The 15,695-nt window shown below is 40.9% G+C and overlaps 1 protein-coding gene across 10 annotated transcripts in view; it reads right to left on the minus strand.

The window, feature by feature from the left end:
* LOC116747839 (pre-mRNA-splicing factor CWC22 homolog) overlaps positions 1-15,695 on the minus strand; it is a 40,939-nt gene extending 25,244 nt beyond the window's left edge. For 4 of the 10 annotated variants that reach the window (XM_032620393.1, XM_032620391.1, XM_032620392.1 and 1 more), the window contains exon 1: positions 15,233-15,695. In XM_032620393.1, coding sequence (XP_032476284.1) covers positions 15,233-15,558 — 326 coding nt within the window. In that variant the 5' untranslated portion in view covers positions 15,559-15,695. Of the gene's footprint in view, positions 1-197; positions 264-572; positions 3,265-3,470; positions 3,530-3,673; positions 3,745-15,232 lie in introns of those variants that run through there. The other 6 variants (XR_004348124.1, XR_004348121.1, XR_004348123.1 and 3 more) reach the window with 4 other exon arrangements.

Raw genomic sequence — 15,695 nt, forward strand, 5'->3', positions numbered from 1 at the left:
TTTAGAGAAGCATGCTGAATTGTTTATAAATGAAATGATATCTGGGATTTGTTTCAAAATAATTGGGAGGTGGTGGCAACTTCTCACAAGTTGATAATTGTTCAAGTTGGTGATATGTACATGGGAGATCATTACACTATTCTCTATACTTGTATATATATTTGACCTTTTCCATAATAAAAATTAAATTAAAAAACCTGATCATCTGTGTTTCTTCTTTTTCTTTTGCTGGGCTTTTTTTTTGCTTTCCTTTGTATCTTCATCTGAAAATTAAAACACATTAAAATTGAAAAAAAAGTTTACCTCTAAACATTAATACCTTTTTATAAATTTATTTATGATTTATTTATTTATTTATGGCTGTGTCCAGTCTTCGTTTCTGCGTGCGGGCTTTCTCTAGTTGCAGTGCGCAGGGGCTACTCTTCGTTGTGCCACACAGGCTTCTCATTGCAGTGGCTTCTCTTGTTGCGGAGCACAGGCCCTAGGCGTGCAGGCTTCCGTAGTTGTGGCACGTGGGCTCAGTAGTTGTGGCTTGCGGGCTCTAGAGCACAGGCCCAGTAGTTGTGGCACACGGACTTAGTTGCTCTGTGGCATATGGGATCTTCCTGGACCAGAGCTCGAACCCAAGTCCCCTGCATTGGCAGGAAGACTCCTAACCACTGTGCCACCTGAGAAGTTCCCATGTTAATACCTTTGACAAGATAAATATGCTTTTCCTGTCCCATTTGTTATATCAGAGAAATTCACTCATTCAAACGCTTATGTCACAAACCGTGCTAGGCACTGGAAGCATAGAAATTAAAGTCACACTAGGTATTAGATGATATAGGGAATTATTAACTTACTGGTGAGATAATGGTATTGTAGTTAAGTAGGAAAATGTCATTTTTTAAAGCATTGCAGACAGAAATATTTAGTGCATTTTACCTTGACTATCTCAACAAAAAAATCCCTATCTGAAACAAGTATGTCAAAATGCTAACAAATGTTAAACCTGAGTGACAAGTACTGTACATGGCATTAATACTACTACTCCCTTTAGTTTTCTCAATGTTTGAGTATTTTCATGATGTGTGTGTTTGAGGGTTTGCTTTCCAGGAGCACATTCTAGTGGAGGAGACACAGGGAAAGAGGCAACTAGAATCTGAGTGAGAGGGAAGCATGGGGTGCTCTGGGCATACAGAGGAGTCTCAAAATCAGGCTGATTTGGGGATAGTGGTTGAGGAACGGTTGACCAGGAAAAGGTGACTCTTAAGCTAGTTCTTTTTAAAATCAGTTTCATTACAAAAGTAATGCATGCCCATCATAGCAATGAGTAAGCCAAGCCGCGTGCAGGGAGAGACCGGCATTGTAGGCAGACGGACTCTCTGTATCAAGTGACAGAGTCAAGAGAAAGGACGTGCAGTATCAAGGAGATGGAAAGTCATTCTTAGGCCAAAGAGGACGCTGCAGGAGAGCCACAGGGTACGTGTGATGTGAGAGATCAATTGGGATCTGACTTTACCCTGAAGGCCATGGAGAACTGCAGAAGGATTTTAAGTAGGGACCACCATGCTCAGATTTGTTCTTCAAGAAAGCTCAGGCTTCTAGCAGTGAGGAAGAAAGGTGACAGTGAGGGCCAGGAAACCCAGGTGACATCAGAGGAAGGGGTGCCTTAGTGTAACGTGTCCCTAGAGGAGGCACCCTCTGTCAGTCATCAGCTAGGCATTGTAGGCAGACGGACTCTCTGTATCAAGCGACAGAGTCAAGAGAAAGGACGTGCAGTATCAAGGAGATGGAAAGTCATCCTTAGGCCAAAGAGGACGCTGCAGGAGAGCCACAGGGTACGTGATGCGAGAGATCAACTGGTGTTGCAGTTTTCTTATGACAGGGCTGAAAGTCAGCTCATCACACGAGACGAACTGTGCTGAAGCACAGCAGTAGAGGGCTGCTGCTCGCTCAGGCAACACAGCGCCGTCTCATCCTGCTGTGGTGACCTTTATTTAAGCATTATCTATGTTTACATCTTAAGACTTAAAATTTTAACATTCCAGAAAAGCCAAAGCAGCAATATATGCTTTTATTGATTAGACAAGCAACAGTGGGCTTTCTTGAAGACATGCCGTGCTTCATCCTTGAGCTCACAAGCAGCACAAGGACATCTCCTTGTGTTCCCATCATTCTGATTTTACTAAAGTAGCACAAGGACATTTCCTTGTGTTCCCATCATTCTGATTATACTGAGGTCATTTCATGGATCAGCGCCCCAAGTATCCAGGACTGCCTGCAGTTCTGGCTTACTCGCTAACCCTCGGTCTGCCGAGGGGTTCGTGGGTCACGTCTCCTTTCCATGTCCTCAGTTATTCCTCTACAATTGGGATCTGACTTTACCCTGAAGGCCATGGAGAACTGCGGAAGGATTTTAAGTAGGGACCGCCATGCTCAGATCTGCGCTTCAAGAAAGCTCAGCCTTCCAGCAGTGAGGAAGAAAGGTGACAGTGAGGGCCAGGAAACCCAGGTGACATCAGAGGAAGGGGTGCCTTAGTGTAACGTGTCCCCAGAGGAGGCACCCTCTGTCAGTCATCAGCCAGGAGAGGGCACAAAAAGGTGACTTTTTTGTGATGTGCCGCCCCACAGGAAGTGTGATACATAAATCAGCTGCTGGCCAGAGGGAGTCCCCTATGGTGTACCTTTTTGAAAATTGCACAAAGGTGCCCACTAAGTGTGAGAATCTCACAAAAGAGCTGCTCCACTGGGCTGAGGCAGCCCCCTGTGGCTTGGTTTAGCACCACACGTCTCACAGACTAACCCCAACATGGTTTGGTGCCACATGCCTTGTACAGCTACACACAACCAATCTGGAGTCACACGGCTTAGGTTTGAATCCCAACTGTGTGGCCTTGGGGCGGTACTTATAACCTGCTCTGGGCCTCCATTTCTCCATCTCTAAGATGTGTCCTACAGTGACTGTGTGGATTAAATAGCAATAATGCATATCAAGCACTTAGCAGGGTGCCCAACACAAAGTCAGTGAGTGTTCAAAACTCTTGGCTATCATTGTTTTTAAGAACCTGCTTCTAAAATAAGCTTTCAAGAAGTACAACTAGTTTTGAAGCAAGGCTCACAGAAGGATGTTGGCTTTCTTACCACTGGAGTCTGTTTCAGAATCAGAGTCACTGTCACGATCATCAGAATACTTCTTGTGTTTTCTTTTAGATGATTTTTTCTTCCTCTTTTTCTTGGACCTTTCTTTTGAATGACTAGACTTCTTCTTCTTCTTTTCTTCTACATAAAATACAAATAAAAAACTAACTTCTAAAGAAGTATTTCTGAGCATCAATTTTATTGTATTAAAAATACTGAAAAGATGGGCTTCCCTGGTGGCGCAGTGGTTGAGAGTCCGCCTGCCGATGCAGGGGACACGGGTTCGGGTCCTGGTCCGGGAAGATCCCACATGCCGCAGAGCGGCTGGGCCCGTGAGCCATGGCCGCTGAGCCTGAGCGTCCGGAGCCTGTGCTCTGCAACGGGAGAGGCCACAACAGTGAGAGGCCTGTGTACCGCCAAAAAAAAAAAAAAAAAAAAAAATACTGAAAAGGAATTGATGACAGGCGATTTGAGTAAAGTCTAATATTCAACTATTTATAAACGTATTTTTTAAACTTCTCAATAAAAAAGTCCTATATTTAAAAAATACCTTCTGAAGTAGAAGCTAAAGTGGTGCTTTTCTTTGGCTCTTTGTCCTCTACTGGTGTATGTTCATCAGAGCTGAATTTAAATAAAACTGTAGTAAGAATCAGAAAAGTGATAAAATATGGACCACAGAGTATAAAAATATACACTTAAAAATTTTCAGTAACAAACTGATTGTCCAAGAACCATTCAAAGCCAGCACCTGACTGCTTTTGTAACAGTACAGCTTATTGGCCAACCACCTTCATAACAGTAGAATAATCATTTACATTTGCATAATGCTTTCGAGTTAACAAAATGCTATTCACACTGAAAGCAGCATGAAGGATTTATATTTTCAGAAGAAACCACAGGGCAAATGCAGGGAAATAGGAATCATAAGGAAAGATGAAAGAAACTGGACATAAGAAGGCTGAGGGAAGACTTCATAATTTCATTCTACATGTGGAACAGACATACAGTACAGTAGCAACTGTTGTGTCTCCCCAGAGTGAGAACCTAACACACTACAGTATAGAGATTTCATCCTGTTGTAAGAGAATTCTGAAAATGAGTATTATTAGCCTTCTACAATAGCTTAAAAAGGGCATTTCCGTATCACAGTCTTTTCCTCTTAACATCACATCTGGAATAATTTAGGTATTTCCTAGAAAATTATTTTTAGGGCACCTTCCAACTCTAACTCTCTGATTTCATGTTCTTATAAGGATATCTGTAAGTACAAGTTTCTAATAATAATGCTTTATCAACTAGTCACAAATTAGAAGTTTATCTGTGAAGCACATTGTCTCAACTCAACCTAAAGTAGACACAGAAACAGAGGAAAGGGAAGCAGCAGCTAATAAATAGCACCAAAGAGAAAAGAAACAAGGAAAAAGAAGAAGCATTAAGCCTTCAGGTAGTATTGTATATAGGAAAATTAACTAAACAAAACCATACTGGCATATTCATCTTTAAAATCCCTTTGTAATGCTAAAATCTGGCATGCAATCTGTTATTGGGTTAGTTGAAGAAAAAAATAATTCAAAATAACATAAATGCATTATTTGTCTTAACACTGAACCCTTCTATGAATAGGAAATTAGCACCCCATGAATTATAATTTAAAAAGAACAATTAGCATGCTAAAATCCACTGGCAACATGTTTTAATTCTTAGGTATGTTCCATATTTTTAAAACTTAAGGGACATAAAAGGATAAATCACAAGAAAGAAGAAATATGTGAGACGCACTTAAAGTTCCTCACTTAATTAAAAAATTTTTAAATAGGCACTGGATTTAATAAATGTTATAACATATTTTTAAAATACATTTTTAAAAGACTTACTGTGGTTCAGTATTGTATTAGTCAGCTAGGGCTGCCATAACAAAATACCATAGAGTGGGTGGCTTAAACAACAGAAATTTATTTTCTCACTGTTCTGGAGGTTAGAAATCCAAGATCGAGCATTGGTTCAAGATGGCGGAGCAGAAGGACGTGCTCTCACTCCCTCTTGTGAGAGCACCGGAATCACAGCTAACTGCTGAACAATCATCGACAGGAAGACACTGGAACTCACCAAAAAAGATACCCCACATCCAAAGACAAAGGAGAAGCCACAATGAGACGGTAAGAGGGGTGCAATCACAATAAAATCCAATCCCATAACTGCTAGGCAGGTGACTCACAAACTGGAGAATGCTTATACCACAGAAGTCCACCCACTGGAGTGAAGGTTCTGAGCCCCACGTCAGGCTTCCCAACCTGGGGGTCTGGCAACGGGAGGAGGAATTCCTAGAGAATCAGACTTTGAAGGCTAGCGGGATTTGATTGCAGGACTTCAACATGGCTGGGGGAAACAGACTCGACTCTTGGAGGGCACACACAAAGCAGTGTGCTCATCAGGACCCAGGGGAGGGAGCAGTGACCCCGGGAGAGACTGAACCAGACTGACCTGCTAGTGTTGGAGGGTCTCCTGCAGAGGCAGGGGGTGGCTGTGTGTCATCGTGAGGACAAGGATGCTGGCAGAAGAAGTTCTGGGAAGTACTCCTTGGCGTGAGCCTTCCCAGAGTCTGCCATAAGCCCCACCAAAAAGCCTGGGTAGGCTCCAGTGTTGGGACACCTCAAGCGAAACAACCAACATGGGGGGAACCCAGACCCACCCATCAGCAGACAAGTGGATTAAATTTTACTGAGCTCTGCACACCAGAGCAACAGTCAGCTCTACCCATCACCAGTCCCTCCCATCAGGAAACTTGCACAAGCCTCTTAGATAGCCTCATCCAGTGGAGGGCAGACAGCAGAAGCAAGAAGAACTACAGTCCTGCAGGCTGGGAACAAAAACCACATTCACCGAAAGATAGACAAGATGAAAAGGCAGAGGGCTATGTACCAGATGAAGGAACAAAATAAAACCCCAGAAAAACGAGTAAATAAAGTGGAGATACGCAACCTTCCAGAAAAAGAATTCAGAATAATGAGAGTGAAGATGATCCAGGACCTCGGAGAAAGAATGGAGGCAAAGATCAAGAAGATGGAAGAAATGTTTAACAAATGTTAAACATGTTAAACATGTTTAACAAAGACCTAGAAGAATTAAAGAACAAACAAACTGAAATGAAAAATACAAATTCCTAGAAGGAATCAATAGCAGAATAAATGAGGCAGAAGAACGGATAAGTGACCTGGAAGACAGAATGGTGGAATTCACTGCTGTGGAACAGAATATAGAAAAAAGAATGAAAAGAAATGAAGACAGTCTAAGAGACCTCTGGGACAACGTTAAATGCAACAACATTCACATTATAGGGGTCCCAGAAGGAGAAGAGAGAGAGAGGACCCGAGAAAATATTTGAAGAGATTATAGTTCAAAACTTCCCTAACATGGGAAAGGAAATAGCCACCCAGTCCGGGAAGCACAGAGAGTCCCATACAGGATAAACCCAAGGAGAAACACGCCAAGACACATAGTAATCAAATTGGCAAAAATTAAAGACAAAGAAAAATTATTGAAAGCAGTAAGGGAAAAAATGACAAATAACATACAAGGGAACTGCCATAAGGTTAACAGGTGATTTCTCAGCAGAAACTCTACGAGCCAGAAGGGAGTGGCATGATATACTTAAAGTGATGAAAGGGAAGAACCTACAACCAAGATTACTCTACCCAGAAAGGATCTCATTCAGATTTGAAGGAGAAATCAAAAGCTTTACAGACAAGCAAAAGATAAGAGAATTCAGCACCACCAAACCAGCTTTACAACAAATGCTAAAGGAACGTCTCTAAGTGGGAAACACAAGAGAAGAAAAGGACCTACAAAAACAAACCCAAAACAATTAAGAAAATGGTCATAGGAACATACATATCGATAATTACCTTAAACACGAATGGATTAAATGCTCCAACCAAAAGACACAGGCTCGCTGAATGGATACAAAAACAAGACCCATATATATGCTGTCTACAAGAGACCCACTTCAGACCCAGGGACACATACAGACTGAAAGTGAGGGGATGGAAAAAGATATTCCATGCAAATGGAAATCAAAAGAAAGCTGGAGTAGCAATACTCGTATCAGGTAAAATAGACTTTAAAATAAAGAATGTTGCAAGAGACAAGGAAGGACATTACATAATGATCAATCCAGGAAGAAGATATAAGAATTATAAATATATATGCACCAAACATAGGAGCACCTCAATACATAAGGCAACTGCTAACAGCTATAAAAGAGGAAATCAACAGTAACACAATAATAGTGGGGGACTTTTAACACCTCACTTACACCAATGGACAGATCATCCAGACAGAAAATAAATAGGGAAACACAAGCTTTAAATGACACAATAGACCAGATAGATTTAACTGATATTTATAGGACATTCCATCCAAAAACAGCAGATTACACTTTCTTCTCAATTGCGCACGGAACATTCTCCAGGATAGATCGCATCTTGGGTCACAAATCAAGCCTCAGTAAATTTAAGAAAATTGAAATCATATTAAGCATCTTTTCTGACCATAACGCTATGGGATTAGAAATCAATTACAGGGAAAAAAACGTAAAAAACACAAACATGGAGGCTAAACAATACACTACTAAATAACCAAGAGATCACTGAAGAAATTAAAGAGGAAATCAAAAAATACCGAGAGACAAATGACAATGAAAACACAACGATCTAAAACCTAGGGGATGCAGCAAAAGCAGTTCTAAGAGGGAAGTTTACAGCAATACAATCCTACCTCAAGAAACAACAAACAGCTCAAATAAACAACCTAACCTTACACCTAAAGGAAGTAGAGAAAGAAGAACAAACAAAACCCAAAGTTAGTAGAAGGAAAGAAATCATAAAGGTCAGAGCAGAAATAAATGAAATACAAACAAAGAAGACAATAGCAAAGATCAATAAAACTAAAAGCTGGTTCTTTGAGAAGATAAACAAAATTGATAAACCTTTAGCCAGACTCATCAAGAAAAAGAGGGAGAGAACTCAGATCAATAAAATTAGAGATGAAAAAGGAGAAGTTACAATGGACACCATAGAAATACAAAGGATCACGAAAGATTACTACAAGCAACTCTATGGAAATAAAATGGACAACCTGGAAGAAATGGACAAATTCTTAGAAAGGTATAACCTTCCAAGACTGAACCAGGAAGAAACAGAAAATGTGAACAGACCAGTCACAAGTAATGAAATTGAAACTGTGATTAAAAATCTTCCAACAAACAAAAGTCCAGGACCAGATGGCTTCACAGGTGAATTCTATCAAACATTTAGAGAAGAGCTAACAACCATCCTTCTCAAACTCTTCCAAAAAAATTGTAGAGGAAGGAACACTCCCAAACTCATTCTACGAGGCCACCATCACCCGGATACCAAAGCCAAACAAAGATACTACAAAAAAAGAAAATTACAGACCAATATCACTGATGAATATAGATGTAAAAATCCTCAACAAAATACTAGCAAACAGAATCCAACAACACATTAAAAGGATCAGACACCATGATCAAGTGGGTTTTATCCCAGGGATGCAAGGATTCTTCAATATACACAAATCAATCAATGTGATACACCATATTAACAAATTGAAGAAGAAAAACCATATGATCATCTCAATAGATGCAGAAAAAGCTGTTGCCAAAATTCAACACCCATTTATAATAAAAACTCTCCAGAAAGTGGGCATAGAGTGAACCTACCTCAACATAACAAAGCCCATATACAACAAACCCACAGCAAACATCATTCTCAATGGTGAAAAACTGAAATCATTTCTTCTAAGATCAGGAACAAGACAAGGATGTCCACTCTCACCACTATCATTCAACATAGCTTTGGAAGTCCTAGCCACGGCAATCAGAGAAGAAAAAGAAATAAAAGGAATACAAATTGGAATAGAAGAAGTAAAACTGTCACTGTTTGCAGATGACATGATACTATACATAGAGAATCCTAAAGATGCCACCAGAAAACTATTAGAGCTAATCAATGAACTTGGTAAAGTTGCAGGATACAAAATTAATGCACAGAAATCTCTTGCATTCCTATACATTAGTGATGAAAAATATGAAAGAGAAATTAATGAAACACTCCCATTTACCACTGCAACAAAAAGAATAAAATACCTAGGAATAAACCTACCTAGAGACACAAAAGACCTGTATGCAGAAAATTATAAGACACTGATGAAAGAAATTAAAGATGATACAAACATGATAGGAGATATAACATGTTCTTGGATTGGAAGAATCAATATTGTGAAAATGACTATACTACCCAAAGTAATCTACAGATTCAATGCAATCTCTATCAAATCACCAATGGCATGTTTTACAGAACTAGAACAAAAAATCTTAAAATTTGTATGGAGACACAAAAGACCCCGAATAGTCAAAGCAGTCTTGAGGGAAAAAAACGGAGCTGGAGGAATCAGACTCCCTGACTTTAGACTATACTACAAAGCTACAGTAATCAAGACAATATGGTACTGGCACAAAAATAGGAACATAGATCAATGGAACAGGATAGAAAGCCCAGAGATAAACCCATGCACCCATGGTCAACTGATCTATGACAAAGGAGGCAAGGATATACAATGGAGAAAAGACAGCCTCTTCAATAAGTGGTGGTGGGCAAACTGGACAGCTACATGTAAAAGAATGTAATTAGAACACTCCCTAACACCATACACAAATATAAACTCAAAATAGCTTAGAGTTTAAATGTAAGACTGGACACTATAAAACTCTTAGAGGAAAACACAGGAAGAATACTCTTTGAGATAAATTGCAGCAAGATCTTTTTTGTTCCACCTCCTAGAGTAATGAAAATAAAAACAAAAATAAACAAATGGAACCTAATGAAACTTAAAAGCTTTTGCACAGCAAAGGAAACCATAAACAAGACCAAAAGACAACCCTCAGAATGGGAGAAAATATTTGCAAATGAAGCAAGTGACAAAGGATTAATCTCCAAAATTTACAAGCAGCTCAATATCAAAAAAACAAACAACCCAATTCAAAAATGGGCAGAAGACCTAAACAGACATTTCTCCAAAGAAGATATACAGATTGCCAACAAACACATGAAAGGATGCTCAACATCACTAATCATCAGAGAAATGCAAACCAAAACTACAATGAGATATCACCTCACACCAGTCAGAATGGCCATCATAAAAAAATCTAGAAACAATAAATGCTGGAGAGGGTGTGGAGAAAAGGGAACCCTCTTGTACTGTTGGTGGGAATGTAAATTGATACAGCCACTATGGAGAACAGTATGGAGGTTCCTTAAAAAACTAAAAATAGAATTACCATATGACCCAGCAATCCCACTACTGGGCATATACCCAGAGAAAACTGTAATTCAAAAAGTCACATGCACCCAATGTTCATTGCAGCAATATTTACAATAGCCAGGACGTGGAAGCAACCTAAATGCCCATTGACAGACGAATGAATGAAGAAGGTGTTGTACATATATACAATGGAATATTACTCAGCCATAAAAAGGAAAGAAATGGAGTCATCTGTAGAGACGTGGATGGATCTAGAGACTGTCACAGAGTGAAGTAAGTGAGAAAGAGAAAAACAAATATCGTATATTAACGCATATACGTGGAACCTAGAAAAATGGTAGATGAACCAGTTTGCAGAGCAGAAATTGAGACACTGATGTACAGAACAAACATATGGAAACCAAGGGGGGAAAGTGGTGGGGGGTGGTGGTTGTGGTGGGATGAATTGGGAGATTGGGATTGCCATATATACACTAATATGTATAAAATGGATAAGTAATAACCTGTTGTTTAAATAAATAAATAAAATTAAATAAAATTAAAAAAAAAAAGAAATGCAAGATCAAGGTGACATCAGTGTTGGTTTCTGGTGAGACCTCTGTTCCTGGCTTGTAGAATGCCACCTTCTTGCTGTGTCCTCACGTGGCCTCTTCTCTGTGTCCTCTGTGCTCAGGTCAGGAGAGGTGGGAGTGGGGAGAGAGGGAGAGAGGAAGAGTAGAGGGAGAGAGGAGGATAAGGGGGAGATAGAAGGAGAGAGAGAGAGAGAGAGAGACAGAGAGATACTGATTGACTGAGATCTCTGGTGTCTCTTCTTCTTATAAGGACACCAGTCCTACTGAATTAGGGTCTCATCCTTATGAGCTTATTTAACCTTAATTACCTCCTTAAAAGCCCTATTGCCAATTACAGTCACTTCGAGGGTTAGGGCTTCAACATATGAATTTTGGGGGCACACAATTCAGTCTAAAGCAAGGATTCTTTGCAGAAAGTCCTCATACTTCATGAGCTTCCAATTCTCTAATCCTATCTCACTTAATTTTCCAGAAGATATAGGCATGTAAATTATAACTCAATAGGTGAATTCTAGAAAAAAGGGGAAAGCTAGAATGAACGCTGTGCTATGGATTGGAATTTGAGGTACTGGTGTGAACTCATGGATTTCAATAGGTAGAAAGGTTATGAAATATAAATTTAAATATAGAAATAAAAAAATTTAAAAATAGCTGAATTCGGGCTTCCCTGGTGGTGCAGTGGTTGAGAGTCCGCCTGCCGATGCAGGGGACGCGGGTTCGTGCCCCGGCCCGGGAGGATCCCGCATGCCATGGAGCGGCTGGGCCCATGAGCCATGGCCGCTGAGCCCGCGCATCCGAAGCCTGTGCTCTGCAGCGGGAGAGGCCACAGCAGTGAGAGGCCCGCGTACCCCAAAAAAAAAAAAAAAAAAAAAAAAAAAGCTGAATTCCATTATATATATAGATATATATATATAAATTTTATATATATTCAAATTCAACAAGTCCAGTTATTCTATTCTCCCTTTATGTTTTAAACTTTAAATTAATAAAAACTTGGTATAAATGTAAACTTAACACTTAGGGTCTGATGTTCTGATAGTACTATCAAACGGTACAGACTACAGACAGCCTGAACAGCCAGGCTAGAAATGCAGCCTGGGAGGCTGTCAAGCGCATCCCTTCTGCCGCATGCATGACAGAGCTTCTAATTGCTCATTTCATCTTCTGCAATATGTGACAGAAACAGTTTTACATTTGGAAATAACTTCATTTGTTTATGCATATTTATGAAAGGAAAAAGGAGTCTGTTCCAATTTGGTTAAAACTTTAGTTTTCAGAAACCCAGGACCTAGTAAAGACAGCTTTTAAAAATGAAGCACTACTGATTGGCATCTTTAGATTTCTTGATTAAAAACCTAACTAAACTGATTACATGTTAGGCATTCTTTCAGTGATGAAGAGGTTCTTGGTGAAAAATTTGGGAACTATTTGGTGCTTAGTAGAAATATTTTGAATTAATGTACCAGTTATTGCCATTTCTTTACCAAATTCAAAAATTTTCTGTCAAGTAAATATTTCAATTTTGAAAAAAAATGAAGCACTACAAGAAGTAGAAAATAAAGGGAGCTCTGAAAAGTTCTATGTGACAGAAGTTGTATTCAATGAGATCCAGGGTTTGTTTTCTTTGTTTTTCCTTTAGTTCCTTTTTGGAAAAGGAGTACACTGTCTATCTGTTCTTTGGAGGACATTTAATTTTTTTTGTTTTATTATAATGTTTGTCATTTCTTCTGTTTAGTATTTACTATTACTCATAAACTGAAAAAAAAGAAAAGGAGAAAACTAACAGAGGCTCAATTCTCCGAAGTTTAGCTGCTTGTGTCTCTGTTTTTTTTTTAATCCTTACAAAATAAATATATTTGGTCTCATTGCTTAAATAAATTATTTTTTACTTCTTTATTCAGGGGAAAAGGTATTATAACTGCAGATTTGGACTCAGAGGGTCACCCAGTTCCAGAAGCAGATAATCTAAAAGTAAACATACAAATAATAGTTCTTGGAATATATAAGTATAGGGGCCAATGATGCATGCCAGACTGTAAAGACACACAGTCCTTGTGGTGTAGGGCCTAAAATTAAGGCCCAATATTATGTGCTGCCTTGACATCTGGGGAAACCAGTAGGGCCTCCAATGGCCTAACTGCAAATTCCCCTTCCCACTCTGCTCCTGCAGAAAAGGTCCCCTAGCCAAACAACCCTCTTTATTAAAGGGACAGGTGCAGTTCCAGATTATCCCTGCATAGTGGATCTTATGTGTCCAGTGTCAGGTGTCCTATGTTCAGCTGCCCCATAACCCTAGGGAGGGATTACCTCTCTCACCAACAGGGTGAATAAGAGACCATTAAAACAGTCCCTGCTGCTACCTGGTTTCATCTGGACTCAAGATGAATTATCTTCTACATGCACAAATGCAAATCTCATCCAAGCTGTTCTTACACCTTTTGGTTGGGATTCTAAAATAACCTGTTTGGTTTTTGATTGACACAGATTGTGGGTGACCTTTCTGAAACATATAACTTGGAGAGATAGGTCTCCAATATAACTCAGGACTATTTTTACTGTTCCTCCTCCCAGGTGTGAAACCCTAATAGCTAAAACATAATGTGTATTATGTTCCAGGCACTAAATCATTACAACAACCCTAAAAATGTCAGCACTATTTTTATCCCCGTTTTTACAGGTGAAGAAATGTACCTTGGAGAGGTTAAGTAATTTGCTCAATGTTTTGACTTCCTTAAATTAACATTTGTTAAGTGGAGCACAGGGTGCCAGATGGTGAGCCAAAGTTCAACAACAGACCACAAGAGAAATTGAAATAGAGAAGTTTATTACTCACAGGTCCAGTAGGAAGTATCCAGCACACCTCGAGGGGTTACATGGGGAGGTCAAGATAGGGTGCAGAGAGTGACAGGACCTGGGGCACATGCTTTTATTACAGTCTGTGGGTGGAGTGCTTTGGGGTTCCCAGGCTAGGGCCATTTTGGTCAATTTAAACCAAAAGAGCGCGGGTTTTGGTAAGCCCCACGAGGGTCTTCTCTAAGGGGGCCATACAGCATACCAGCACTGGGAGGCAGGGGAGACTGCAGATCACAGGGGCTGTTAGGGAAGTCATATCAGGAACTTACATTTGCTTGTGATTTTACGGGTTGCTATCTAGGGCATGTGCTTACAGGAGAGGGCTAGTCCCTGCAAACAAAATGGATGCTGAGGCAGCAACACCACAGAGTAGCTCAGGTAAACTCTCAATACCCAAAGTTATACAGGTATTAAGTGGCAAAGCAGGGCTTCAAACTCAGGCAGTCTGAATCCATCCACTATCTTCCTCCTCACTATGCTTTATTACCTTCCACTGCTGGAAGAAAAAAAATCATCAAGACATCTCCCAACTGTTGTAATTTCAACCTGCCCCTCAATGCCTGTAATGTTTGTAAATTTCTCATTTTTAACACATTCAAGGCACTTGGGAGGTATGAATACTTACACAGCAATAATTAGAACTTTTCCTTCTTAAACTATTTTTCTGCTCCAATACTCACTTTCATTAGAGGAAAATTGATCTCACCCTTCCCTCATTCTTCAAGGTCAAGATTGAGACCATTTCACAAGACCTTTCTCAAGGTAGCCCCACTTGCAGTTACGCACATTGCTTTTCCTACATTCATCCAATCCTGTCGTGGGGGAAGGTTTTCTCTTCTCCAGTTTAAACCCTTAATCTCAACCCTTCCCAACTCCCTACAAAGAATTTCCACTTACACATCCTGTTATCATCTCAAACCAATCTGTTCATTCATTCAACACACAATGGTTGAGCTCTTACTAAGTGCTAGGCACTGCGAATTCTGTGATGAGTAAAATCGGGCTCCTCCTTTCCACGAACTCAGTCTAGTGGGGAATAAAAACTTGCTCACAAATGATAACACAACGTAAACAGGTCTGGGACCCTTGGTCATGTCTTCTGCCAGACAAGAGGTGAAAGGGGGTGGAGGGGTCACAGCACCGTATGAAGGAGCCCAAGGATGAGTGAGAATTAAGGGAGAAAAAGGGCAAATAAGGAGCTGTCGTGGACTGAAGCAAAAGATGGAAATGGGCGCAAAGAAGGTAGAAAATGCTTAATTGGAACCGTTCAGAAGCGGGATGAGAGATGAAGCGAACTCTGAAGGCAAGTGGGCTCCTCAGAGCGAAGGTGCGGCCGCATCACTCACCTCCTCCCGGTCCAGGAGGCTGGGTCCCGGCTCGTCGCTCCCGCAGCGGCGCGAGTGGCGGCAGCGCTCAGCGGACGAGGACGCAGAAGCGGAAGAGGAGCACCGAGGTGCCGAGGGCAGCTCTCGCGAACGACACCGCAAGCCAGGGCCGCAGAGCTGGTTTCGGGAGCCTCGGCTGAGGCCACCCAGCTGATGGCCGAGGCCATTCCGGTCCCCGGGCCGAGAGCAAGAGTGCGAACGAGAGCGGCCGCCCCGCGGGCTCGGGGCTCTTCGACGAACTGCGACACTTCCCACTCCGGGCCGCGCGAGCGAGACACCCGAGCCATTGTTGCCGCGAAAGAGGTAACACTCTCAAGAGCCAGGGAAGATCTCGGTCTCTTCGGCTCCCAGAACGCGCCGCCGCGCTACCCTCCCCCGCCCAACCAAAGCGGAGGAAACCATTCCGGGTACGCCGGCAAAATCC

This window comes from Phocoena sinus, chromosome X, assembly GCF_008692025.1.
Source record: "Phocoena sinus isolate mPhoSin1 chromosome X, mPhoSin1.pri, whole genome shotgun sequence".
Classification (NCBI taxonomy): Eukaryota; Metazoa; Chordata; class Mammalia; order Artiodactyla; family Phocoenidae; genus Phocoena; species Phocoena sinus.